Genomic DNA, 25,134 nt, shown 5'->3' with positions numbered 1-25,134 from the left:
CCCATTTATTCTCTCTGAACGATGATGATAAAATACCTACAAACGCCTCAACCTGATAAAATCAAAATATCAGCAAATAATTCAGACCACCATCATTTGGATTTGGGAATGATCATTGATAAAATACCTACAAAAGCTTTTCTGAAATGCTCACAATCCTCAGCTGCTGAAGAAAGCGATTGGGGGACAATTAAGGTCGGCATCGTTTGTGCGTATGTTGTTTACAGAGGGAGAGAAAAGGGTAGGAAGATTCAGAATTTTCACTCTGGTGACATGGCATTTCAAGTTTACCAGCTGTGAAACCCATTAATTTACAACCATTTGAGTTGGAAATGTAAAGGGCATTTTCGTCTGTTAACATCTGATATCCTTATCATTAATTAGGGCAATTAGATGGACCTTCTCTTAATTTTTGGGCCCAGTTGGGCCCAAAACACAATTCTCCCTATTTTTATATACTAATACCTATTTTATTTATAATTAAAAAATACCAAAAAAAAAAAAAAAAAAAACCAAATAGGAGCATGATGTCATTTCCTGCTTGAACCTTAACTTTAACCTTTAGCCTTTAGCCAGAACTTTATATTTTTATAAGCTTTTGACAGATAGGGAATGTGTACCATAGAATTCTCTTGGAAGAAAAAAGACTATCCATGAACCTAAGAGGGATTCTTTTTCAAATTATATACTAAACCGTCCATGAACCTCCTCGTATTAATAAAAGATCATGCATGGACACGACTTCACCTTTTCAAAGATATTCATCCCATGTCCATAAGATGATGTCTCCGAAGCACAGCCTTGAATTCAGAAGCAGCAGTCTTGGCTTTGTCGCCTACTTCACATACATTCCTTATGCTTTCCTCCCTCCTCTCCTCATTCTCTTCCATATCTATATGCACTACTCAAACGCTTCTTCATCCACATTCAACACAAGCTGATCAGCCAGACTCCCATGGACATTTCTCTCAGATCAAGCCTCATCACTGCTATTTTCATCTACTAGCTCATAATTGTCAGTGGCCTTCCAGGTTCGTTTTGGTCTCATGCAGAGCAGCAAGATGAGCACCCAAGTTGTCCAGTAAAAATGAGTCTCCCAACTGCTATAAGCTACTTGGTTGGCATCCAGAAAATGCAGGCATTGATGATATAAAGAGAGCTTATAGACAGATGAGCCTGCAATATCACCCTGATGTTTGTGATCCTTCCATGAAGGAAGAATCAACAATGATGTTTATACAGCTGAATGCAGCTTACAAGACACTGTCTGATCCCACTCTACAAATGCAGTATGATTATGATACGGGTTTGGCTGATTCCAGGCAAAAAAATGAAGTCAGATACAACGATGGCGAGATGGGAAGAGCAAATTAATCCTTGAGAAGAGAAGGTCCAACTATAGAATGGTGCACGAGGAGAGAAGTTGGGGGAGCAGAATGAGGGCTCGGAACAGTCAGGAAGAGGGATGTGTTGGTAACTAAGCTTTTAACACTGTAAATGATTTTTACTAAATTTCTATTGAATTTTGCTTCAACTTTGATATGGATTGATCCAATTGACTTACAATGCTTATCACACGCCATAAATTAATATTCAACCACACAGAAAACCTCGAAAAAAAAGGGAAGGTCAAAAACCTAGAGCCATAAAAGCTACCTCAAGGATCCACTAAGAGGAATAGGAGTTGAGTGTACAAGTCTTACCAGAATTAAGATCTACAATCTTCTCTTAGACTTCCCCGATCAATTTGCATTCCTCAAATTTGAATTACGAGATCCTCATGGTCTCAATTGGTTGACATAGCAACAAAGAAAACTGCACTTTGCTCTGGTTATCGATTGACTCACCCATTTGCCAGTTTGGTCAGATGCTTGCAGTTTCCTTTGGTGATCTCAGTCCCAGAGTGCATCTATCAGCTACCTGCCAAAACTAGCCTCAAATGAGCTTCACTTTCTAAAAGTGGCTCCTGATTACAATCCAACATAAAATCTCAAGCTTTTAAATAAATTTTTTTATACAAAAGCACCCATACATGACAACATTATCAACAAGACTTGGGAAGCTAGTCCATCAAGCCCCTTGATCTAAGTAGATGAGATTAAGGTCTCCTTAAGCCGGTTTTATTACAATTGGAATGGAACTGCCAACATACAAACCTTATATTTCGACTAATATCCACAAATGGTATGATTCTATCTCAACTCATATACAACAAAACATAGGTAGATCTAGTCCCTGCCTTGGATGATCTTCTGCTAGCATTTAGAAGATGTCCTGTAAACATTTTTCACAATCATGATAATTCGGGGCAAAAGTTGAATTAGATTGATTGAACTCATAGCTATGGCACACCTATGTAAATCTGCTTGTTCCAATATACACTTTGCTACAAACTAGCAGCTGAGGCTTCAGGTGTGAACCAAGACAACCCTACAGAAAATAGACAATATATAATCATCGTCAATTAACTCTACCAAATAATATAAATTGGTAGTGGGAAAAATAAAATGAGAAAAAGAGATTATATGCACTTATTTAATGATCTGAATTTTAAAGACACCAATAAAGGAGATACTTATACATATGCATGTGGAATAGCAAAAGCATCATCTGGGACCGGACAATTCTTCAGGATGAAGGCCTGGAGTGGAGTCATTTATAATCCAATTATTAGAGGAGAAGTTGCAATGATTTAGCTCTCCGCAAATTATATCCTCCTTTTTCCACTGTTCCCACCTTTCAGCCAAACCATCACCTTCAAGCATTTTGACCACATCTGACATCTTGGGTCGGTCTGAAGCTGTGTTTAGTGTGCAAAGGAGAGCCACCTGGATTAGCTCCTCTACCTCCTCTACAATGTAATAGCCCTGCAGCTTAGAATCAACCAGTGTTTCCAATTTCTTTTTGTTCAACAGTTCCTTGACCTTAAATTTTCCAAAAGAGCAGCAAATATACACATAAGTCAGCAATGGAAAATAAGATTCTGTAAAAAGCTTGTGCCATGTATAGGATGTGAGAATGAAACTACTGGAAAAAAGAGATTCAGTGTTAACTGCGAGGATTACATTAAATAAGTGTTTCGGCTTCCATGGAATTGAAGTTGTCAAATTTTGTTTTGGGCAGCATTCAAATATACAAGTTTATAATGCGATATGAAGGTATGGCCATAGTCACCATAAATGAAACAAAAAGGATAAAGTTCCTAATTGAAATTCTAAAATGCCTTAAATCCAGAGTGTCAAGAAAAGAAAAATAGACCCATTCCATGTGGTGAGTTTATAGAAGGACTAAAAGAAAATGAAAGTCAATTTTAAAAGAAGTTCCTGTCAAGAAGTCTATATCTTACCTACTCAAAAAAAACTAAGCCTATTACTAAGCTACCAACTTTCCTAAAAGCTGAGTAGATAAATAGACGGGGACAATAGCATTAGGAAACATATTAAGATTCTCATTACAGTAATAACAAGCTCTGTTAGTTAAACAACTACTTTTGTGTTTTTTTTTTCTGTTTTTTTGCAAGAGGATAAGCTGGAGTTAGTCACAAATTGGTTAGAGCACTCTTTTCTAGCCCCCTATATCTAGAACCTTCCTACTCACTTTGCTCTGTAGGATGAATGAGAGTGACGTGAGCTTCTTCTTCTCTGCTCTGTTTCTCTTTTGTGATAAAACACTCCAACACAAGATCTCTAGCTTTGATATGATTAAGCTACGAACTTCCCTAAAAGCTTAAGCTGTTAAGATTTAAGCCACAATATGTACTAGGGCAACATTCATGTTACAAACAGACTGAAGAAAAAGAAAATAAATTCTATAGGGAAATTGGTTAGATTGTAATGGAAAGTATTGTTGGGATAAGGCAATACGGAGAAAGGGCTTTTCATTTTAACTTTCCCTCCAGTCTTCTCATCACATCATTGGTCAATCCTACATTTACTTCAATCTCCTTAGTGCAGCATAAAGGGCAAGTACGATTGCCTTTCTGTAGAAGTTCGTTACAATTTTGAATAATGATTGGTAGGATAATAGGGAAAGATTGAGGCCCCTATTATGGGTAATTTGTGTTCTTCCATATTTGTAGTTTTTTTTCCGTTTTAATTTCTCTCTGTATATTTGTTAAATAGGGATATGTTTATGTAAAAAAGATATAGTTTTGAATGAATTGGAAATATCATTTTCTCAGTTTCTTCATGGTATCAGAGCCTTGTTTGCTCTAAAACCCTAATCTGTCCATGGATGCCCAAAGAGGAAATAGCCATGAAAGAGTGTCGGAGATACACTCTTTGATGGGCCCCATCGGTGCATTCGACAACTCCCCACTCCACCTTACCGTTGAAAAACTGAATGGTAAGAATTACAGAGAGTGGGCTCAAGCAATCAAACTCGTTATTGACGAAAAGGGGAAGTTAGGGTTCCTTACCGGCGAAACACGACGACCACCTCTGACTGATGTAGCTGCATCCCAGAAATGGCGGTCCAAAAACTCCTTCATCACCTCATGCCTGATTAACTCCATGAAACCATCCATTGGAAAGACTTACATGTTCCTCCCGACGGCAAAGGACGTGTGGGATGCGATACGGGAAACGTATTCAGATGCTAAAAATGCTTCCCAAATCTTTGAAATCAAGACGCAGCTTTGGCAGATGAAGCAAGGAGAACGGAAAGTCACGGAATATTACATCGAGATGGTGGGTCTGTGGCAAGATCTCAATCTCAGCTGCGAAGAAGAGTGGGAGTGCACGGGGGACAGTGTGCGCTTCAAGAAGAAGATGGAGAACTAAAGGTTCTTCGAGTTCCTAGCGGGGCTGAACCGCGAGCTTGATGATGTCAGAAGTAGGGTTCTCAGTCCCCGGCCGTTGCCCTCCATCCGAGAAGTCTTCTCTGAGGTACGGCGAGAGGAAAGCAGAAGGAGAGTGATGTTGGATCTCTCCTTTAGGCTTGAAGGCTCAGCCCTTTTAACTCATGGGCCTCATGGGTCTCATGGGCCTCATAGGCCTTACACTGTTGCTGGACGTGGGCCTCATGTTGTTGGATCTAATGGGCCAAGCCCAAGACAGTCCAAGAGGACTTATTGTGAGCATTGTAAGAAGTTGGGCCACACCAAAGACACTTGTTGGGCCCTACATGGCAAACCTGCAGATTGGAAGCCCAGACAACCTAATAAAGCCCATAGTCATCAAGCCTCCTCCGAAACCCAGGCAGACAAAACTCCACCAGAAATTTGTCAGTTAACCTCTAGTGTGGGGTTTAATTCTGACTAGCTTGCGAAATTATATGAGCTTTTTTCTAATTTCCAAGCATCTGGTCAGTCTTCTACCACTTTATCCTCTGGTTCTTTGGCAAAAAAAGGTATCTTTTTGACAGGACTTAGTACCATGTCTCAGACTACTCCCTGGATTATTGACTCTAGTGCATCTGATCATATCACTGATGCTCATCATTTATTTTCTACATATTCTCCTTGTGTCGGTAATTTAAAAGTAAAAATTGCAGATGGTACTTTATCACCAGTTGCTGGCAAAGGGAGTATTCGTATTTCTGAGTCGATTACTCTCAACCCTGTCCTACATGTACCTAATTTGTCTTGCAATTTGATGTCTATTAGCCAATTAACCAAAATGTCTAATTGCTCAGCTAAATTCCTACCATTTCATTGTGTTTTTCAGGACCTATCATCGGGGAAGACGATTGGCAGTGCTAAGGAAAGTGAGGGTCTATATTACTTCGACGAAACTGATGTGCTTGGACAGAGTTCTCCTACTGTTTGTAATTCTACATCTTATCCTAAGGACAGTGAACTTTTGTTATGGCACAAAAGGATGGGTCATCCTAGTTTTCAGTACTTAAAATATTTATTTCCCTCACTATGTTCAAACAAAACTTTATTGAATTTTCAGTGTGAAGTGTGTGAACTTGCCAAACATCATCGGGCGTCTTTTCCTAAATCTAAGTATAAATCATCCATACCATTTACTCTGATTCACAGTGATTTATGGGGTCCCTCACGTACCCCTAATAGGACCCATAAAAAATGGTTTATTACTTTTATTGATGATCATATTCGCCTGTGTTAGGTATATTTGTTGACTGATAAAACTGAGGTTCGATCAGTCTTCATAAACTTTCACTCTATGATACAAACTCAGTTTCACACCAAAATTCAAATTCTTCGTACTGATAATGGTACTGAGTATTTTAATCACTCCTTGAGCACTTACCTACAAGAAAATGGTATTATACATCAAAGTTCTTATGTTGACACCCCTCAACAAAACGGGGTTGCAGAACGGAAAAATAGACATATTCTTGAAGTTGCTCGTGCTTTGTTGTTTACATCTCACATGCCAACACAATTTTGGGGTGACTCCATTTTGACAGCCACATATCTTATTAACCGAATGCCTAGTCGGGTTTTATCCTTTGTCACACCCCTCCAAAAATTCCAAGAGTTTTTTCCTCATTCGAGACTTAATGCACACCTTTCACTTCGTGTCTTTGGGTCCACTGTGTTTGTCCACATTCACGGACCTAAGCGGAACAAATTTGATCCCAGAGCGCTTAAATGTGTCTTTCTTGGCTATTCTTTCACACAAAAAGGCTACAAATGCTATGACCCAATTTCACAGGAGCTATATGTTAGCAAAGATGTCACATTTTTTGAGCATACTCCCTACTACTCGCTTCAGGGGGAGTCCATGAGTGAAACTAGACCTTCCTTTGACTATCTTGATGTTGCTATGTTTGAATCCACTCCGTGCCTTATATCTAACCCTCCACCTGATATAGAAGGACACTTAAACTCAAGGGAAGATATGGAATTACAAACAAATAAGGAAACACTTGTCTACTCAAGGAGGCCAAAATCGAAGTTCAATGAGACACTCATCTCCAAAGCACTAAAAGAGTCAGAACCGGTGATAGTTCCAACCCCTCGGGAGTATGGCTCCAATTCTGATCAGGTAATAGATGACTTACCTATTGCTATTAGGAAACAACCTCGTTCATGTACTCTCCATCCTATCTCAAACTTTGTCTTATAATTCTCTCTCTACAAAGTGTCGTGCCTTTACAACTAACCTTGACAGAATCCAGCTTCCTAAAAACATTCAAGAAGCCTTTGAAATTCCAGAATGGAAAGAGACTGTGATGGAAGAAATAAGGGCATTGGAAAAAAATGAGACTTGGGAAGTGATGAATTTACCAAGGGGGAAGAAACCAGTGGGCTGTAAATGGATATTCACAGTGAAATATAAGGTGGATGGCACTGTAGAACGATACAAAGTCCGCCTAGTTGCAAAGGGGTTCACTCAGACTTATGGCATCGACTATACCAAGACATTTGCACCAGTAGCAAAGCTGAACACTATATGAGTTCTTTTATCCTTGGCAGCAAACCTTGACTGGCCACTCCATTAGTTTGATATCAAGAATGCCTTTTTGAATGGTAAACTAGAAGAGGAAGTGTTTATGATGTTACCACCAGGGTTCTGTAAGGAAGAAGAAGAAACCAGGGTATGCAAATTAAAGAAATCTCTTTATGGTCTCAAACAATCACCCAGAGCATGGTTTGATAGATTTGCAAAGGTGATTAAGAATCAAGGATACCAACGGGGACAATCAGGTCACACTATGTTCTTCAAACAGTCCAATGATGGAAGAATGACCATTCTAATCGTGTATGTCGATGACATCATTCTCATTGGAGATGACACAGGAGAAGTGGAAAGATTGAAGAAGGTCTTAGCCACAGCATTTGAGGTGAAAGATCTGGGTCAAATGTGGTATTTCCTAGGAATGGAGGTCGCCAGATCAAGGAAGGGAATTAGTATTTCCCAAAGAAAATATGTACTTGACTTGTTGATTGAGACTGGCATGCTAGGATGCAAGCCAAGTGATACCCCTATCAAGGCAAGAAACGGAATGGAAAGTGACGGAAAGCCCGTGGATAGAGAGAAATATCAGCGACTAGTAGGTAGACTGATCTACCTTTCTCACATTAGACCTGACATTGCTTTTGCTGTAAGCGTGGTTAGCCAATACATGCACTCACCAAAGGAAAGTCATCTAGAAGCAGTGTATAAGATCCTCAGATACCTAAAGGGTTCTCTAGGGAGAGGACTATTCTTTAAGAAGAGTGATAGTAAGAAAGTAGAGATCTATACAGACGCAGATTGGGTGGGATCAACAGATGACAGAAGGTCTACTATAGGTTACTGTACCTATGTCTGGGGTAATTTAGTAACATGGAGAAGTAAGAAGCAGAGTGTAGTAGTCAGAAGCAGTGCCGAAGCTGAATTCAGAGCAGTTGCACAAGGTATGTGTGAAGGACTATGGTTGCAGAAACTGTTGGAAGAACTATGCATTACAGTAGAGCACCCCATTAAACTCTATTGTGACAACAAAGCTGCCATTAGTATTTCTTATAATCCTGTTCAGCACGACAGAACCAAACATATAGAAGTGGACAGACACTTTATAAAGGAGAAAATTGAGAAAGAGATTATTTACATGACTTATATCCCTACAAGGGAACAATTGACCGATATTTTCACCAAGGGGTTACAGAAATCAAGCTTTGAAGACTTTATTGGCAAGTTGGACATGATTAATATCTATGATCCAACTTGAGGGGGAGTGTGGAAGTCCGTTACAATTTTGAATAATGATTGGTAGGATAATAGGGAAAGATTAAGGCCCCTATTATGGGTAATTTGTGTTCTTCCATATTTGTAGTTTTTTTTTTTCCGTTTTAATTTCTCTCTGTATATTTGTTAAATAGGGATATGTTTATGTAAAAAAGATATAGTTTTGAATGAATTGGAAATATCATTTTCTCAGTTTCTTCACTTTCCTACTTTGAGTCTAGGCATATAGTAAGTGTATTCTATTGTGAACCCAACTCAAAAGAACTAGGATATAAATGTATTGGCACCAAGGTTCCACATACAATTTTCTGCTACTTAAAGATTTCCATTATTTTACATATAAATTTATCATGCATCACTGGTTTGGCCACAGCCTGTCCTTTCTAATTTGCTGTATGTGCTTCCTCATTTAGAACTTTTAATCCCCATCCATCATTTATAATAGGAAAAAATATATTGAGGACAAAAAATAAAGAACAGAACAGTTATCTAAACCTTCCTTTTATTTTCCCCTAAAACTGCTACACCAAGCTAACAGGATGCTCTTGATTGAAGAAGGAATAAACCCAAGAAACATTAAACAAAGGAAAAAAAAAAAAAATTAAGGCCCATGTTCCACATGCTACTTCATGATGGAGAAGAATATGATTTGCCAATTTATCATCCGTACCACAAAAGCAAAACCAATATACAAGAGTATAACCCCTTGCCCCTTTTGCATCAGCCAGTCCATGGTTGGATCTTCTCACAAGCAGCTACCAACACAGAAAAGGCAACATTGGATGGGGTAAAAAAAATTCCCAACCAGATGAATGATGATACCAGGAAGCTAAAATTAGGCCATGATGATGCTGCTGCAAAAGGGATTTGATAAAAAAAATGTTCCATTGATATTACAAACTTACACATCCTCTTTCATTTCCCTGATAAAGGTATGCCAGAAAAATCCCCATCGTCTCCAAATCTCAATCATGAAAGCTTTTAGTGAACCCATTCGAATGTCCAGAACTACCATCCATCAATTGAAAGCTATCCAGGTTTCCCTACAAAAGGTCAAAGCAAATATAGAAGGGAACCAAATCCTCAGGCGCACTTCCTCAAACCTCATATCAAGCTAAAACTTTGTCCTATAATCATTACTTAATAAAGAACTCAAGCTTGAAGAACGATCTAATCCTTCCTAGTAGACTTCCAAAGGCTTCATCCTGAAGAACCCCCTGAGCCGCAGGTAACTAGTCCCTTCCATCTTTCAGAACTTTTCCACTGAGAAATTTCTCCCAAGCCTCGAATGACCTGCCCTGCAATCCCCCACCAACACACCCCATGTGAAAAAAAAGGATAAAATCTCTACAACCACTTACCAATCAAGGCTCCATTAAAAACCAACAAATTTTTAATTCCTATCCCACCAAATTTTTCTGGCATGAAAAAGTCACCCAGTTCACAAAATGTGGTACTTTCTCACCTCTAGCCCAGTGAAAATACCTTCAGAGCTTCTCTAAGCATCTCAAAGGACTATGTAAGGTAAAGAGACATGCTTGAAAAGGTACTATGAATTAGAATGAGACTACTTCACTTAGATTACTGTAGCCCTTTGCCTGATGCTGGCGAATTTGCAGATCTCTCAATCACTGCATTCTTCACTTCAAAAGAGGTCAGCAATCTTCAGTCTCTATTATCACTACTCTTTCTAATATATGGGCAAAATATCATTATCCTGAAGCATGTTGTCCAGGATAACTAATGGTTGCAGCATTGTCCCATATATTCAATCTATAATTGATTTTTTCTTTTTGAGGTATATCAGTGCCATGCCAGAATTTCCATTGAGGGGACTATTGCTGCTGGTTGTTTCTCTCCCTATTTGTGCTTCTATTCACTCCTCTTCCTTCTTGGCTCATGCTTCAGCCTGTGAATGGGTGATTGTTTACTGTTTGAAAGTTATTGGAATACATACTAGTTGTTATTCTCTCAGTGCCTATTGTTATTGTGAGTATTGATGGGTCCTCTACAAACAGTAGCAGGTCCTAGACTTATTTGTGTTTTGGGCATGCAACAGTTTAAAGATCATTGCCTTTTTTGTGTGTGTGCATGTTCTGATTCCCACTTTGTCTCAGTTCTGGAGAAAAATTTTATGACCCTTATGATAACACCACTTTGATTTTAAGGCTTTTACACTAGGGACAGCAGCCTGAGAGATCCACCAAGTTGTAAATCACATTATCTTGTAAGTATGGATGCGTTTACCTATGAAAAGTGTTACGAAAAACACTTGAATGTTACAAAGTCAAAATTTATCATTTGATTTATGTGAAAAACTGAAAAGAGTCCACTGGCAGAGTACCCTGAACCCTAGTCAGTTACCTAGAAGCAATAATTGAAAGCCCCAACACCCAACATGTGGCAAAAGGACTTCAAGAACTCAAAGAACTACTTAAGAAAATGCATCACTTGAAGTTATAAACTTAAAACATAGAACAGATAATGGGAAGATGGTAAATGCATACCCAACTGAGTAACATAAGATTGCTGGCCAAACGGGCAAGATCAAAAGCCCTCTGCCCAGTGATGAGCTCAAGAAGCATGATCCCATATCTGTAAACATAAGTCTTCTCCGAAGACCTTCCAGTGAAGAGGTACTCTGGGGCAATATGCCCAAGTGTTCCATGTACAGCCGTGGTAACACGAGTATCCCTGTAGTCCATGAGTTTAGCCAGCCCAAAATCTGCAACCACTTCTTCGCTGGGGTTATGACCTCTTTCTTTATATATATTGTCTTTTTTCTAGGGAAATTCATTCTCTATCGACAAATGTTGGTATCAGCTATTCTTCAATGTCAATACCACTCATAAAATGAGTTGTTTTCAAGGTTAATATTTTATTCTCATTATTTTTTATAATGAGACCATTATTAGATTCATTAGGATTATTATATCTGGAAAATAATTATACATCAATTTGTAGATGAGTGTGCTCATGCTTCCTCTCTGGAATTCTTCTCTTCTGGCCACTTTCAATTTGCTTTCTTGTTTCTTCACTTTTTTTTCTTCCACCAGCTCTTCTGCAATTTTCCCTAGTTTCTTCCTTTTCTTGAATGATTCCCAAACACAATTTCTTAAATGTCCTTGAACAAGAGGTGCTTTACTTGTACTATTTCAGCTTTTTTATTCATTTTTGATATGTTCCCTCTTGTTAGTGCTTTCCTGAATTGTTCACCATCCAAATAGCAAATTTTGTGGCAATTCACTGCCATGCTGATGCAGGTGAAGCATTTTTTTTCTCATCCTTGAGACTCTGGGTGACTCTGGAAATAGGTGCATGAAATAGTACCAGATATCTAATAAAGCTTCATTATAATCTCTTTTCTCATATATCTATATATATATATATATATATATATATATATCGTGGATTTGCTTCAATCCCCTTTGTCCTTTCATTTTGGTATATTTTTCTGCAGGTTTCCAATCACATCATTGGTTGTCCTATATTTACTTCAATCTTCTTAGTGCTACATACAGGAAATGTTGAACAACTACTACTATGAGCCTAGCCAAAACAAAGTGCCTTCTACTTGAAACCATACCTAAAAAGTAGGACAAATAAAATGGTAAGTGGGTTCCACACAGGGAAAATGCTTCTAAAAGATTCCCATTGTTCTAAAAAGGAACTTTACCATGCCTCAAGAGTTTGACCCAGCCTTCTATTTTCAACATTTCCTTTCAACTTTTTCTTTTCCAATGAGTGAAGAGATAACACATTAAATTGTCAAACCGTCTGCCTCTTTTTCCCCATAAATTGCCAGAACAGGGTTCTTTTGATTAAAGAAGGCAAAATCCATGAAACAAACAACAGGGAAAAGAAAAAACAAAAGCAAAAACAAAAAGCCACAGAGGTCCATAGATCACATGCTATCTAGCAATAATTTGCCTATTATCGTCCTAATTGCAAAAACACCACCACTTCACAAGGGTATAAATCCTTGGCATCAGCTGGTCTATGATGAGAATCTTCTTATGAACAGCTTCTAGCATTAGAAAGCTAAACTTGGATGGCACACAAAAACCCCAACTGGCAGATGTTAGCATGGTAAGATTAGGCCACGACAATAATAACCTAAAAGAGAATTTGAAGAAAGAATTTCCTTAGACTATCTAAAGACTAACACATCCTCTCATTCTCCTGATAATATGCCAATAAATGCAAGCTGGAAAACTCTATACCTTCTCCAACTCTCAATCATGGAAGCTTCTAGAGAACCTGAAATTCTAATGCCCAGAAACTACCCTCCAAGACAATCATCAGCCAGGTTAGTAAAAAGGCCTAAATAAGCTTGATATACATTGTTGGTCCACCAGCTAATAGCTTAAACTTTTAGGAAAATTAGTTGCTTATCGGGGTATTAAAGTCTTATTTAGTGGGAGGTCATGAATTCAATCCTAGAAACATGATTATTCCCCACCTCATCAAGCTCTAAGGAACATTTGTAGCTTAAGAAACTACATTTTCCTATCAACTATGAACAAGATCCCTCTCTTTGGAACTTTTCCCCTAAGACACTTTTCCAAAGCATATTTTCTATCTCTAACCACCATAATAACCCTCCAAAGCCTCTTTAGCTTTATTAGAAATAAAAAAAAATTCTAGTCCTGGCCCAAACATGTTCTTTAGTGTAAAAACAGTCGCCCAGCTAAAAATGTTACATGCTACCTGTCTCAACAGCAAACCCCCACCCACACAAATAAAAGTATCCCTTTAGATCTTCTCTAACAGGATCATGGATAGGCAAGCTTGAAATGAACTATGAATGAGAGTCTACCCCCTAGATAAATATGGCCTCTACCATGACACTAGCTGCTAATTCTATCTCTATCATTGGGTTTTATTTTATTTATTTATTTATTTATTTTTATATAGGTACTATCATTGAGTTCTTCAAACCAAAGAAAGGACAAAAATCTTATACCCTATGTAATAAGAGTTTGCCCAATTATCATTGTCTTGTCCGAAAGCACACTGCCTAGGGTAAATGTTGGTTGCAATGTTGCCCCCACATATTGAATCTCAACTTACCAGATCATTGATTCTTTCTTCTTGGGATCTTATCAACACAATAATTTCTAATACTGGCAGTAGACTATTGCTTCTGGTTGCTTTTCACCCTGTTTTTTATTATATGTAAAACCGTGAAAGGTTTTTTGGATAAACTTTTATTTTATTGCACTTTTTTAGAACACAGGCTACATCCGTTTAAATAACCAGGAAATAGATAATTCCTAGGCTAAAAATAAGGAAACCTAAAAATGAATCTGATTCTAATCCTAATCTGAATAAAACCTTTACTATGTACAAAAAAACTAGAATTCAAATAATTCCCCAAATCAAGGAACCTATCCATTCTAAAATTCCTTAAATCAAGGAATCCTATCCATTCCAAAATTTGAGTCCAATTTGAACTAGTCTAACCAAACTAACTTTCCAACACTCCCCTTCAAGTTGGGGCATAGATGTCTATCATACCCAACTTGTCCACATTATTTTCAAAGTTTTCTCTCGGAATCCCTTTAGTTAAAACATCCGCAATCTGGCTTTTGGATGGCACATATGTCAAGCATATTTCCCTTTGCTCAATTTTTTCCTTAATGAAATGGCAGTCCACCTCAACATGTTTTGTTCGATCGTGGTGGACTGGATTGTAGGAAATGCTTATAGTTGCCTTATTGTCACAATACATCATAGCTAGAGGATGAATTCTAATCTTTAGTTCTTCTAATACTCTCTTGATCCACAAGACTTCACAAATTCCATGAGCTATTGATCTAAACTCAGCTTCAGCACTACTTCTCGCTACCACATTTTGGTTTTTACTTCTCCATGTGATGAGATTTCCAAACACAAATGTACAGTAGCCAGATGTTGACCTCCTATCTTCTATAGACCCTACCCAATTTACATCCGTGAAGGCCTCTATTTTGAATTGGTCGTGCTTTCCAAATTGAAGTCCTTTTCTTGGGGTTCCTTTGAGATATTGTAATATTTTATAGACAACATTCATGTGTGCTTCATATGGAGAATGCATGTACTAACTGACTGTACTTACTGCAAAAGCAATATCTGGCCTAGTGTGAGAGAGGTAGATGAGCTTTCCAACCAACCATTGGTATCTTCCTTTGTCAACTAGATCCCCTTTTTTAGCTAGGTCTATCTTGTGTCTTACACCAATCGGAATGTCGCTAAGCTTGCAACCAAGCATCCATGTTTCCTTGAGTAAGTCTAAAGTGTACTTTCTTTGAGAAATAGAGATTCCATTTTTATTTCTAGCAATCTCCATCCCTAGAAAATACCTTAGTACCCCAAGGTCCTTCACCTCAAACTCCTTAGCTAGGATCTTCCTCAAAGCTTCAATTTCTACATGATCATTGCCTGTTAAAATCATATCATCAACATAAACGATGAGAACAGTTATTTTACCCTGATTAGTAGATTTGTAAAACATGGTATGATCTTAATATCCTTGAAGATAGCCATATTGTTTTACTACTCTTGAGAGTCTTTTGAACCATGCCCGGGGTGATTGCTTGAGTATGTAGAAAGCTTTCTTCAATTAACAAATTTTATTGAAGCTTTCTTGTTCAAGTCCTAGTGGTACATCCATGTAAACCTCCTCCTCTAATTTCCCATTGAGAAAAGCATTTTTTATGTCCAGTTGTTGAAGAGGCCAATCATAGTTTGCAGCCAAAGAGAGAAGAATTAAATTGTGTTCAGTCTTGCCACCAATGCAAAAGTCTCTTGGTAATCTATCCCATAAGTCTTAGTAAATCCTTTAGCAGACAATCTTGCTTTGTACCATTCCACCGAGCCATCAGATTTGTATTTTACTGAAAAGACCCATTTACATCCCACAATTCTTTTACCCTTCGGTAGGGTAACAAGTTCCCATGTTCTGTTTTTTTTCAAAGCTTTGACTTCCTCCACAACCGCTACTTTCCATCTTGGATCACCAAATGCTTTTTGTACATTTTTTGGAATTTCTATGGAAGAAAGGTGAGGGGCAGAAGTAGAAAAAGATGAGGATAATCTATGATAAGAGACAAAACTAGATATGGGATGAATGGTATAAGATCAAACACTTTTCTTAAGTGCTATCGGGAGATCTAAGTCACTAGGCACTGGGTCTACAGGAAGTGAGGAATGTGAGAGTGATGAAGAATTATCCAAACCTGATTCAAGCATTATCTCCGATGTGGCTTCATGGCAAGGCATGAGTGTATCAAGTACTATACACTTCCTTGAGTAGACTTTGAACTGTGGTGTAGACTAGGCTGTTGGTGGCAATGCTTTATCTTCCCCTGCATTTGACAATCTGTTATGTACTGGAACTATTGTTGGGTTTGATTGAACGAAAGGAATGGATGGAGAGATTTGAGTAGACACCGTATTGGTTGCTGGGAGTGGACTAATTTAGTAGACACTGGACTGGTTGCTAGGAGTGTAGGAACTGGAAAAGAAGATTGTGGAATTTTGCATGACGAAGCTTCACAAGAATTCTCCCCTTGAATCAAAGTGTAATAGGGCTACTGTTCAAAGAAGGTTACATCTATAGAGATGCATAGTTTCTAATTAACAAGATCAAAACATCTATAACATCTTTTAGTTGTTGCATATCCTTAAAAAAAAAGCATTTTATAGCCTTAGAATCAAGTTTACCATGATTATGTGAATGGACATGTACAAAAATAGTGCACCTGAAAATTTTAATTCATAAATCTTGGCAAAATCGAGAATCAAGGAATGAAGCAAGAAACAACAATGGGAATTTTAAAATTAAGAACTTTTGAGGGCATCCTATTGATCAAATATGTTGCTATAAGAATAGCGTCCCAAAGTATTTTTCTAACTTTCATTGAAAATAATAAGGACCGAACAACTTCTAAGAGGTGTCTATTCTTTTTTTCAGCAACTCCATTTTGTTGTGGAGTATCTACACATGATTTTTGATGAATAATCCCATTAGTTGATAAAAAGTCTCTAATAACAACATTTATATATTCACTACCATTGTCGGTTCTAAGAATTTTAACGGATGTTTGAAATTGATTTTTGATCATTGAATAGAAATTTTTGAAGGTTTGAAAGACTTCAGATTTTTCTTTAAGGAGGTAAACCCAACAAATTCTTGAATGATCATGATGAAGGTAATGAACCATTTTGCACCAATTAGAATTGTTACCTGAGATGGTCCCCAAAGATCACTATGTATGAGAGTAAAAGGTTTAGAGGGACTGTAAGGTTTAGCAGGAAATACTAATCTGGTATGCTTTGCCATTTGACACACTTCACATTGAAAATTGGACAACCTTTTATTTTTGAAAAGTTTTGGAAACAAGAACCTAAGATACAGAAAGCTAGGGTGGCCCAATCTATAGTCCCGTAACATTATTTCATGATCAAAAGGAAAAGATAAAACACTGCTACCAGCAACAATGGCTTGTCCTTACACAACTTCATGGTCATCAAAATGGTATAAACCTTCACACTCACATGCACTACCAATCGTCCTCCCCGAAGCTAAGTCTTGGAAAACAACACTAGTAGATGAAAATTTAGCTACACAATTGAGATCTCTCATGAGTTTACTAATGGACAATATATTACATGACAAATTTGGGACATGTAAGACTAATTCAAGAGAAAAAAATTTTGTCAGAGAGATGGTTCCTTTTCCAGCGACCGGGGTATATGACCCATCCATTCCTTTTCTAGCAACAGGGGTATATGACCCATCCACAATTTGAACTTTCATATTACGAGCACATGGCACATATGTTGTAAATGAAGTGGATGACCCCATCATGTGATTTGTAGCTCCGAAATCAATGATCCAAGGTTTATAAGAATTGGCTAAGGCACTGAATGGGTATTGAGTTCTACCTGATTGTGCTTGAGAGCAAGATGGTGAGAGATCAGCATTTGGTGAACCTGAGATTGAAGTGGATGCAGTTTGTGGATTAAGGAGATGTTGCAAGACCTCTAACTACTCCTTGGTGAATGGTGAAGTGGCTGTTTGGTTGTTAGGGTTCTCAGATTCACTATGGTAGGCTTTGGAATCACGGTGGGTCTTGGGTTTCTCCCAGCAGGTGGCTTTCCATGGATCTTCCAGCACGTATCTTTTATATGGTCTCGTTTTCAAAAATTTTCACACCAAGGACAATCACCCTTTTTTCCTAGTTGCTGGTCAATTGGTTGAAAAGCCGCCTCACCATGAATAACTAGGGCAGAAGTCTCAGATTGGCTAGATTGTTGTTCTCCCAATGTCACTTTCGGCCTACTCTTTTCCCGTCGCACCTCAGAGAAGATCTCCCTTACAGATGGTAGTGGTTCTTTTCCCAAGATTTGGCCTCGAACCTCATCAAGTTCCTTATTGAGTCCTGCCAAAAAATCAAATGCCCTTTCTTTTTCGAGAATCTTGCAATAATGGGCATTATCTTCAGCACACTTCCACTCCATATTAGAGAATAAATCAAGTTCTTGCCATGCATTTGGAAGGATATTATAGTATTGTGTAACACTATGACTACCCTGTTTAATATCTTTCAACTTAGTCTTAATTTCAAACATTTGGGTAGCATTACCTAGATCTGAATAAGTCTCTTGGACTTCATCCCAGAGGTCCTTGGCGGTAGGAAGAAAGAGGTAGGTTTGCCCAATAGCTGTCTCCATGGAGTTGATTAACCAGGCCATTACCATGGAGTTCTCAGAATCCCAGGTTTGGTACACATGATCTTCCGGCTTGGGTGCTTTGTTGGCACCTATGAGATAGCCCAACTTTCCTTTTACTCTGATGAACAGCTTCACCGATTGCGACCATTTAAGAAAATTACATCCATTTAATTTATGGATCGTAATTTGCAGGGTTGGATTCTCTATACTGCCTGGATTTGTTGTTGGAACTTGTAGCTGTGAAGTCCCAGATGAGGCATCATATTCCTCCCTGTGAGTTGCACCAGTCATAGTAGTCTTCACCATCCTTCTACTCTTTTTTTTTTCTCTAGCTTTGATACCATAAAACTGTGAAAGGTTTTTTGGATAAACTTTTATTTTATTGAAATTTTTCAGAACACAGGCTACATCCGTTTAAATAACCAACAAATGGATAATTCCTAGGCTAAAAATAAGGAAACCTAAAAACAAATTTGATTCCAATCCTAATCTGAATAAAACTTTTACTACGTACAAAAAAACTAGAATTCAAATAATTCCCCAAATCAAGGAACCTATCCATTTTAAAATTCCTCAAATCAAGGAATCCTATCCATTCTAAAATTTGAGTCCAATTTGAACTAGTCTAACCAAACCAACTTTCCAACAATATGATTTGTGTCCAAGCCAGTGTTTATTGTTTTGGAGCCATTGACACAATGCTGTTTGTTCTTCTCCCACTGATTGCAGAGTATGATTGGTCCTTTACAAACATTGACTGTATTGAGCTAATTCATCTTTCAGGCTTTCTATTGTTTGTAAATTAGGACCCATTTTCTATATTTGATACCCACTTACTCTCTGGAAAAGACTTCTGTGACCCTTATGGTTACACTGCTTTGACTATATTCTTTGCCATAGTTCACGTACATAATTCTACTCTTTTGATTAGCTAGGAGCATACAGCATAGGGAATTCATGTTCAGAAACAGTGCAACAGAATCAAAAGAAAAAGGAGATGATGGTTTTGGAATGAGGTGCTGTGCAATTCTGGAAGGTTGTACTGGTTCCCAAAGAAGATGGCTATGAAGATGTTAATGGAATCCTGATGTGAAGGAACCCTACGAAATTAAGAACATGTTTTACAAGTTAGATGAAGTCATATTTAGTCAATAGGGAATATTGATCTCAGAAAAAGGAGTCAATGTAATCATTGTCTGCGCAATTTTGCTATTTCTAGACCTAGGATCACAACTTGACAGCATTATTCTCCATCCCCTTGCCATGTATTGCCTCCAAAAACCTCCTACAAGTTCATTGTAGGTAAAAGGAGTAAAATGTCATGGATTTACAGTGAAAAACATAATGACTATTGAATTTCAGAGGCAATACAAATATGAGTAGAGGAAAAACTAGATAATCCATCTGATTTACCTAAAAAATATATAGAATTCAAACTTTCAGTTTTTAAAAGAAAAAGGGCCCACTGTATAATAATTGATGGCTCAAGACCAGTTTCTAGTATTGAAAACACAAGGACCTTGAAAACTTGAAACCATGGTTTTGAGTTTTGAAATGTTTCTGTCAGTGTATAAAAGCTTCTGATTTTTTTAGGAATCCAAAATGAAACCTAGAAGCAAAACAGAATCTATTCATTTTTCTCCAAAATTCACCTAAATTTTGTAGAAACACAAATTTGTGGAAACATATGAGATAACTTGAGTTTAATTTTCATACCATTTGAAAACACGGCTTTGCCATCTAAAGTCTTTCACTAAAATCAATAGAAGAACAGGAGTCTGAGAGGTCTCTGAGTTGTGCATCACTTTAACTTGTAATTGTAACAACATTATTTTAAGCACTTGAATGACGTCAAGGTTGAAATAGATCATTGGATTTCTGTGAGGGAAAGTATGGAACAAATTCACCTACTTGTAATCTCTGAATAACCCACCCCCAATATTATAAACTAGAAGCCATAGCTGAAATCCCCAACACCAAACAAATATCAAAGAAGACTCAAAAGAGTTCAAAGAAGTAAATAAAAGGATGCACCACTAAGTTATAAACTCAAACTATAAAAATCCTCAAAGGGAAGATAGTAAAAGCATACCCAATCAAGTAACATAACAGCATCATCATTGGCAAGCCGAGCAGGATCAAAAGCCCTCTGTCCAGTGATAAGCTCAAGAAGCATTACTCCATATCCAAAAACATCAGTCTTCTCTGAAGACTTCCCAGTGGAGAGGTACTCTGGAGCAATATGCCCAATTGTGCCACATACAGCAGTGGTAACATGAGTATCCTTGTAGTCCATCAGTTTAGCCAGCCCAAAGTCTCCTACTACTGCTTCGAACTCGTTGTCCAACAATATGCTTGCAGCCTTCACATCACGATGAATAATCTTAGGGTCACAATGATCATGCAAATAAGCAAGCCCCCTTGCTGATCCTAATGCAATTTGTTTCCTTATTGGCCAATTAAGAGGTGATTGTCCATCAGCTCGCTCTGCAATAATGCATCAATAAGATCAGAAGGGAAAAAAAAAAATTATATGGTAAGTAAAGTTGGCCATAGCTCTTAAAATAGATCTTTTAAATTTTCAACCTTTTGATTAGTGATATAGCCCACTCATACTTTTCAAACTTCAGCCAACTCCAATATTTTCAGACAATGTTTAAACATGAAAAGACAATACTCTGTAGTTTTCACATCAAAGTAGATTTCTAGGAGTTAGTTAGATTCACACGTAGAGTTATGCATTTTTACATGAGTGGCAATGCTCAGGGCTAGAATTCACACATTTGCACTTGGCATCGACAAAGGTAAACTACCATTGCACCAGACAAAATTTAAATTATGTTGACAAGGTTTTAGGTTTCATTTTGAATTTAGACAAAATCAAAATGACGCAAAGGTCAAATTTAAAACCTTCATTATATATCAAGAGTTGGTATACCATATGGATTGGCAACCAAAATGTCAATGGAACAGATGGCATCAAAGGAAAATGAAGTTTCGTTTATTTTTGAAAAAATAAATCACATGAAGAGACCAATAACCAATACCTCTCAAACATGATGCAACACTTCCATTAACCATAAAGGGATAGACAAGCAACCGTTCTGTTGGTGTCATGCAAAAGCCATGTAGACGAAGTAGATTCCGGTGCACAGCCATGCTGATCATTTCAACTTCTGTCTGAAATTGCAGTTCCCTACCATGAATACACTCCTTTTTCAGTCTTTTTACTGCCACTAGAGAACCATCAGCTAAACTTCCTTTGTAAACTTTACCAAATCCACCACTGCCCAGAATGTTTTTGTTACTAAAATTATCCGTTGCAACTTGTAGTTCACGCAGGGAAAACCTTTTAAGCTGCCCCAAATGAACTTCTGGATCCTTTTCAGCTGCAAAAGAAATGAAAACGAATGAGAAGTGAAAATTAAGTAACACTTCTTATTGATCATTTTAACCCATTTTCACTAAAACCACCAACCAGGTACATCAGAAAAGTGCTCCTGTGGTTTCCTTCGTAGCCACCAGGCAAGTACTATTCCAAGGGCAGCAAACAGAAGTGCAGAACCAGCAGCAACTCCTCCAGCAATAGCTCCAGTGGCACCTCCAGCAATAGCTCCAGTGGCACTGTTTTCTACATCAATGAAATCCAAAAAAACATAAATATAGTATTATTATTTGTGATAATCAGAACATTTGAACATTAACTGAGAGAACCTCTAAATAATAAAGCAATTCATTTTTTTTCTAGAGTGAGTTATAAGGTGTTCCAAGAAAAGTTAGATTCTAATTGAATTTGATAACTCACAAGTTCCTGTTTCTGAAATTGATTAAGTCCAATCCACATTCTCTAAAAGCTCAGAAAATAGTTAACAAACAGCAATTTAGGCCAAAGAAACACCAAAATTTTCAAGAGAAACAATAATTGCGCAAAAATGATACTATTATTAATTATTATTTGTGATAATCAGAACCTTTGAACATCAACTGAGAACCTCTAAATAATTCTTTTCTAGAGTGAGTTATAAGATGTTCCAAGAAAAGTTAGATTCTAATTGAATTTGATAACTCACAAGTGCCTGTTTCTGAAATTGATTAAGTCCAATCCACATTCTCTAAAAGCTCAGAAAATAGTTAATAACCAGCAATTTAGGACAAAGAAACACCAAAATTTTTAATAGAAACAATAATTGCTCAAAAATGATACTATTATTATCATTATTATTTGTGATAATCAGAACATTTGAACATTAACTGAGAACCTCTAAATAATAAAGCAATTCATTTCTTTTCTAGAGTGAGTTATAAGATGTTCCAAGAAAAGTTAGATTCTAATTGAATTTGTTAACTCACAAGTGCCTGTTTCTGAAATTGATCAAGTCCAATCCACATTCTCTAAAAGCTCAGAAAATAGTTAATAACCAGCAATTTAGGCCAAAGAAACGCCAAAATTTTTAATAGAAACAATAATTGCTCAAAAATGATACTATGTTGATGAAACTAAATAAACCATCCTCTGAAGTGATTTTCTTATATTCACATTCATCAATTATAAAGTTTCTCTCTGCTTATTTTCAATTATATATATCAGATAAAAGGAAAATAAAAAAAGATGGATGAGTTACGAAACTAGATAAAACTCATGTACAGGATGACTTGACCAGACAAGGGGGTAGAAGACATGTCCAATTGAAAGTGAAAGGAAAACATAGCAATGAAAACACAGAAGGGTCCAATATCAGCTACAACTTTGAGTTGATACTTTCTTTTAATCAGATAAGTTGGACTTAATACTAGTTAAAAACAGAAAATAATAATGACAAACCCGAAGAAGTCGTTGGTGTTGGAGAAATTGGTGGAGGTGGAAAAACTGGAATTTGGTTTAGGTCATTATTGTTAAAACTGCAAAATTGCAACACAGCAGTTAGCATACGGATTAGATAGGTCACCCAATAGTACTATCATAAAAATGACATTGCACCCAGTTTACCTGATAGAATAAAATAATGAAAATGAGCCGTTAACTGGTATATCTCCTCTTAGGTGATTGTTCGACAGATCCCTGCATCCACATAAGAATATTATAATGTCATATACTTGCAACAAAATCATGTCATTGGAAGCTAAGGGGAAAAAATAGCTTCCTCTGGATAGAACATCAACTTGGTACTCACAGGACTTGCAGTGTCATAACAGTAGTTAAAGACATTGGAATAGTTCCTGTCAAGGAATTGTTGTTAAGCCGCCTATTTCCATGCAGACAGTTTACAAAATAAACACTGTTAGGTTTCATAATAATCATTGAAAAGCAAACAACAAACAAAGCAAAGACACAAAATCTGTTAGACAACCAATTTTATTGTAGCATTTAGGTCCACAATGTATATCATATTTTTAACACCCTCTCTCACATAGGCAAACAGCCTCTTTTGAACTTACATGTGGGCCCAATAAATTGGGGAAATAAAAGTGTGATGAGGCTCAAACACGAGATCATGCACACATAAAGACCCGAAGGCAAACAACCACAATCAACCTCTTTTGACCTTGCATGTAGACTTAATACATGTGGACTCAATAAATTGGGGAAAGAAAAATGCAATGACGCTCAAACACATGACCTCCCACCAAATGAGGCTCTAATACTATGTTAGATAACTAACTTTCCTAAAAGCTTAAGCTTGTAGGATTTGGGTCCACAATATATATATCATGTTCTTTAACACAATCAACATATACTTGCACAACAAAGAAAGCACAGAACTAAACAAAACTCTTTGCACAATGGTTGATGTAGGACAACCCTAGGATGGTTGCCTACACTCAAAAGTAGGTGGGCTAGGGTTTTGATTTTTGAGTATAAGGGGAGGAACAAGGAATAAAGTTTATGGTAAAAAAATAAATAAAATAAAATAAATAGAGAGAAATAAGAAATGAGGAAGAAAAAATGGAAACCTTAGAGTCCCACTAAGGCCTTTCAGGAATCTTACTTAGAAGAAAAATTAATGGAGTCTCACCATTGAGGATTGCAACACTTGCAATGAATAAAACATAATATAATTAATATCAATCAATTCATCCCTTTTATTTACATTGATTAGACTATTTATAGGCTTCTCTAAGAAATCCAAAGTTTACTAGGACTCTAATAACCTATTATGACTCTAATTCTAATTATAACATCCAAAGTCTATTAGGACTCTAATAACCTATCATGACTCAAATTCTAATTATATTATGACTTAACTAGCTAATCCTAATTTGACTCCAACAAATACTAATCATAATTCAATCCTAATTAATATTAATCCTATTTAAAGTTTACTTAGGTCTTCCTTTTCCTCCTTGAATAGACTCTAAAAGGCTTTCCACCATCAATTCCCCCCCAACTTGAAAGAACTTGACTCTAACGAGTTAGATGCTTGATACAATTCATAGAGATCGGGGTTAAGCTTTTGAAATTCTGTTGTCATAATCCATGTATTTTCAAAATATGGTTTGCCTCACCATTTCACCAAAAATTCTTGGTATCCACCTTGTTGAGTAGACACACGTTGATCATTAAGAACATACTCGATCTCAAGACATGGGCTAAGAGTAGGTGGTAATTGAAGATCCAATTCTTCACTTGCCTTATTTTGATGGCATGGTAGATAAACAAATCTTCCACATTAGATATTGGACTAAAATGCAAGTCTGAAGTGAGTTCTAACAAATATGCATTCTCACCCAATCGCTTTAGTAACCGAAATAAACCCATTTTCTTAGCTTG

At 37.1% G+C, this 25,134-nt stretch overlaps 1 protein-coding gene across 7 annotated transcripts in view; it reads right to left on the bottom strand.

Moving 5' to 3' along the window:
* The window catches only part of LOC104880950 (BRASSINOSTEROID INSENSITIVE 1-associated receptor kinase 1), a 39,250-nt gene that overhangs the window by 1,288 nt on the left and 12,828 nt on the right, over positions 1–25,134 (bottom strand). Inside the window, exons 5-13 of one of the 7 annotated variants that reach the window (XR_009467033.1) lie at positions 23,537–23,608; positions 23,353–23,424; positions 23,188–23,264; positions 21,844–21,996; positions 21,413–21,754; positions 20,458–20,852; positions 2,582–2,924; positions 2,353–2,430; positions 1,984–2,274 (exon numbers count right to left, since the gene is read on the bottom strand). Coding sequence is in view for 6 of the 7 variants with exons in the window: in XM_059741010.1 (XP_059596993.1) it covers positions 2,607–2,924; positions 20,458–20,852; positions 21,413–21,754; positions 21,844–21,996; positions 23,188–23,264; positions 23,353–23,424; positions 23,537–23,608 (1,429 nt within the window). In the remaining variant the exon portion in view is untranslated. Of the gene's footprint in view, positions 1–1,613; positions 1,921–1,983; positions 2,431–2,575; positions 2,925–9,237; positions 9,944–18,860; positions 19,651–20,457; positions 20,853–21,412; positions 21,755–21,843; positions 21,997–23,187; positions 23,265–23,352; positions 23,425–23,536; positions 23,609–25,134 lie in introns of those variants that run through there. The other 6 variants (XM_059741010.1, XM_059741009.1, XM_059741008.1 and 3 more) reach the window with 6 other exon arrangements.

The sequence above is a fragment of the Vitis vinifera genome, chromosome 12 (genome assembly GCF_030704535.1).
Source record: "Vitis vinifera cultivar Pinot Noir 40024 chromosome 12, ASM3070453v1".
Lineage (NCBI taxonomy): Eukaryota > Viridiplantae > Streptophyta > Magnoliopsida > Vitales > Vitaceae > Vitis > Vitis vinifera.
The sequence above is the reverse complement of the archived record's forward strand: the minus strand, read 5'-3'. Positions and strand labels throughout refer to the sequence as shown.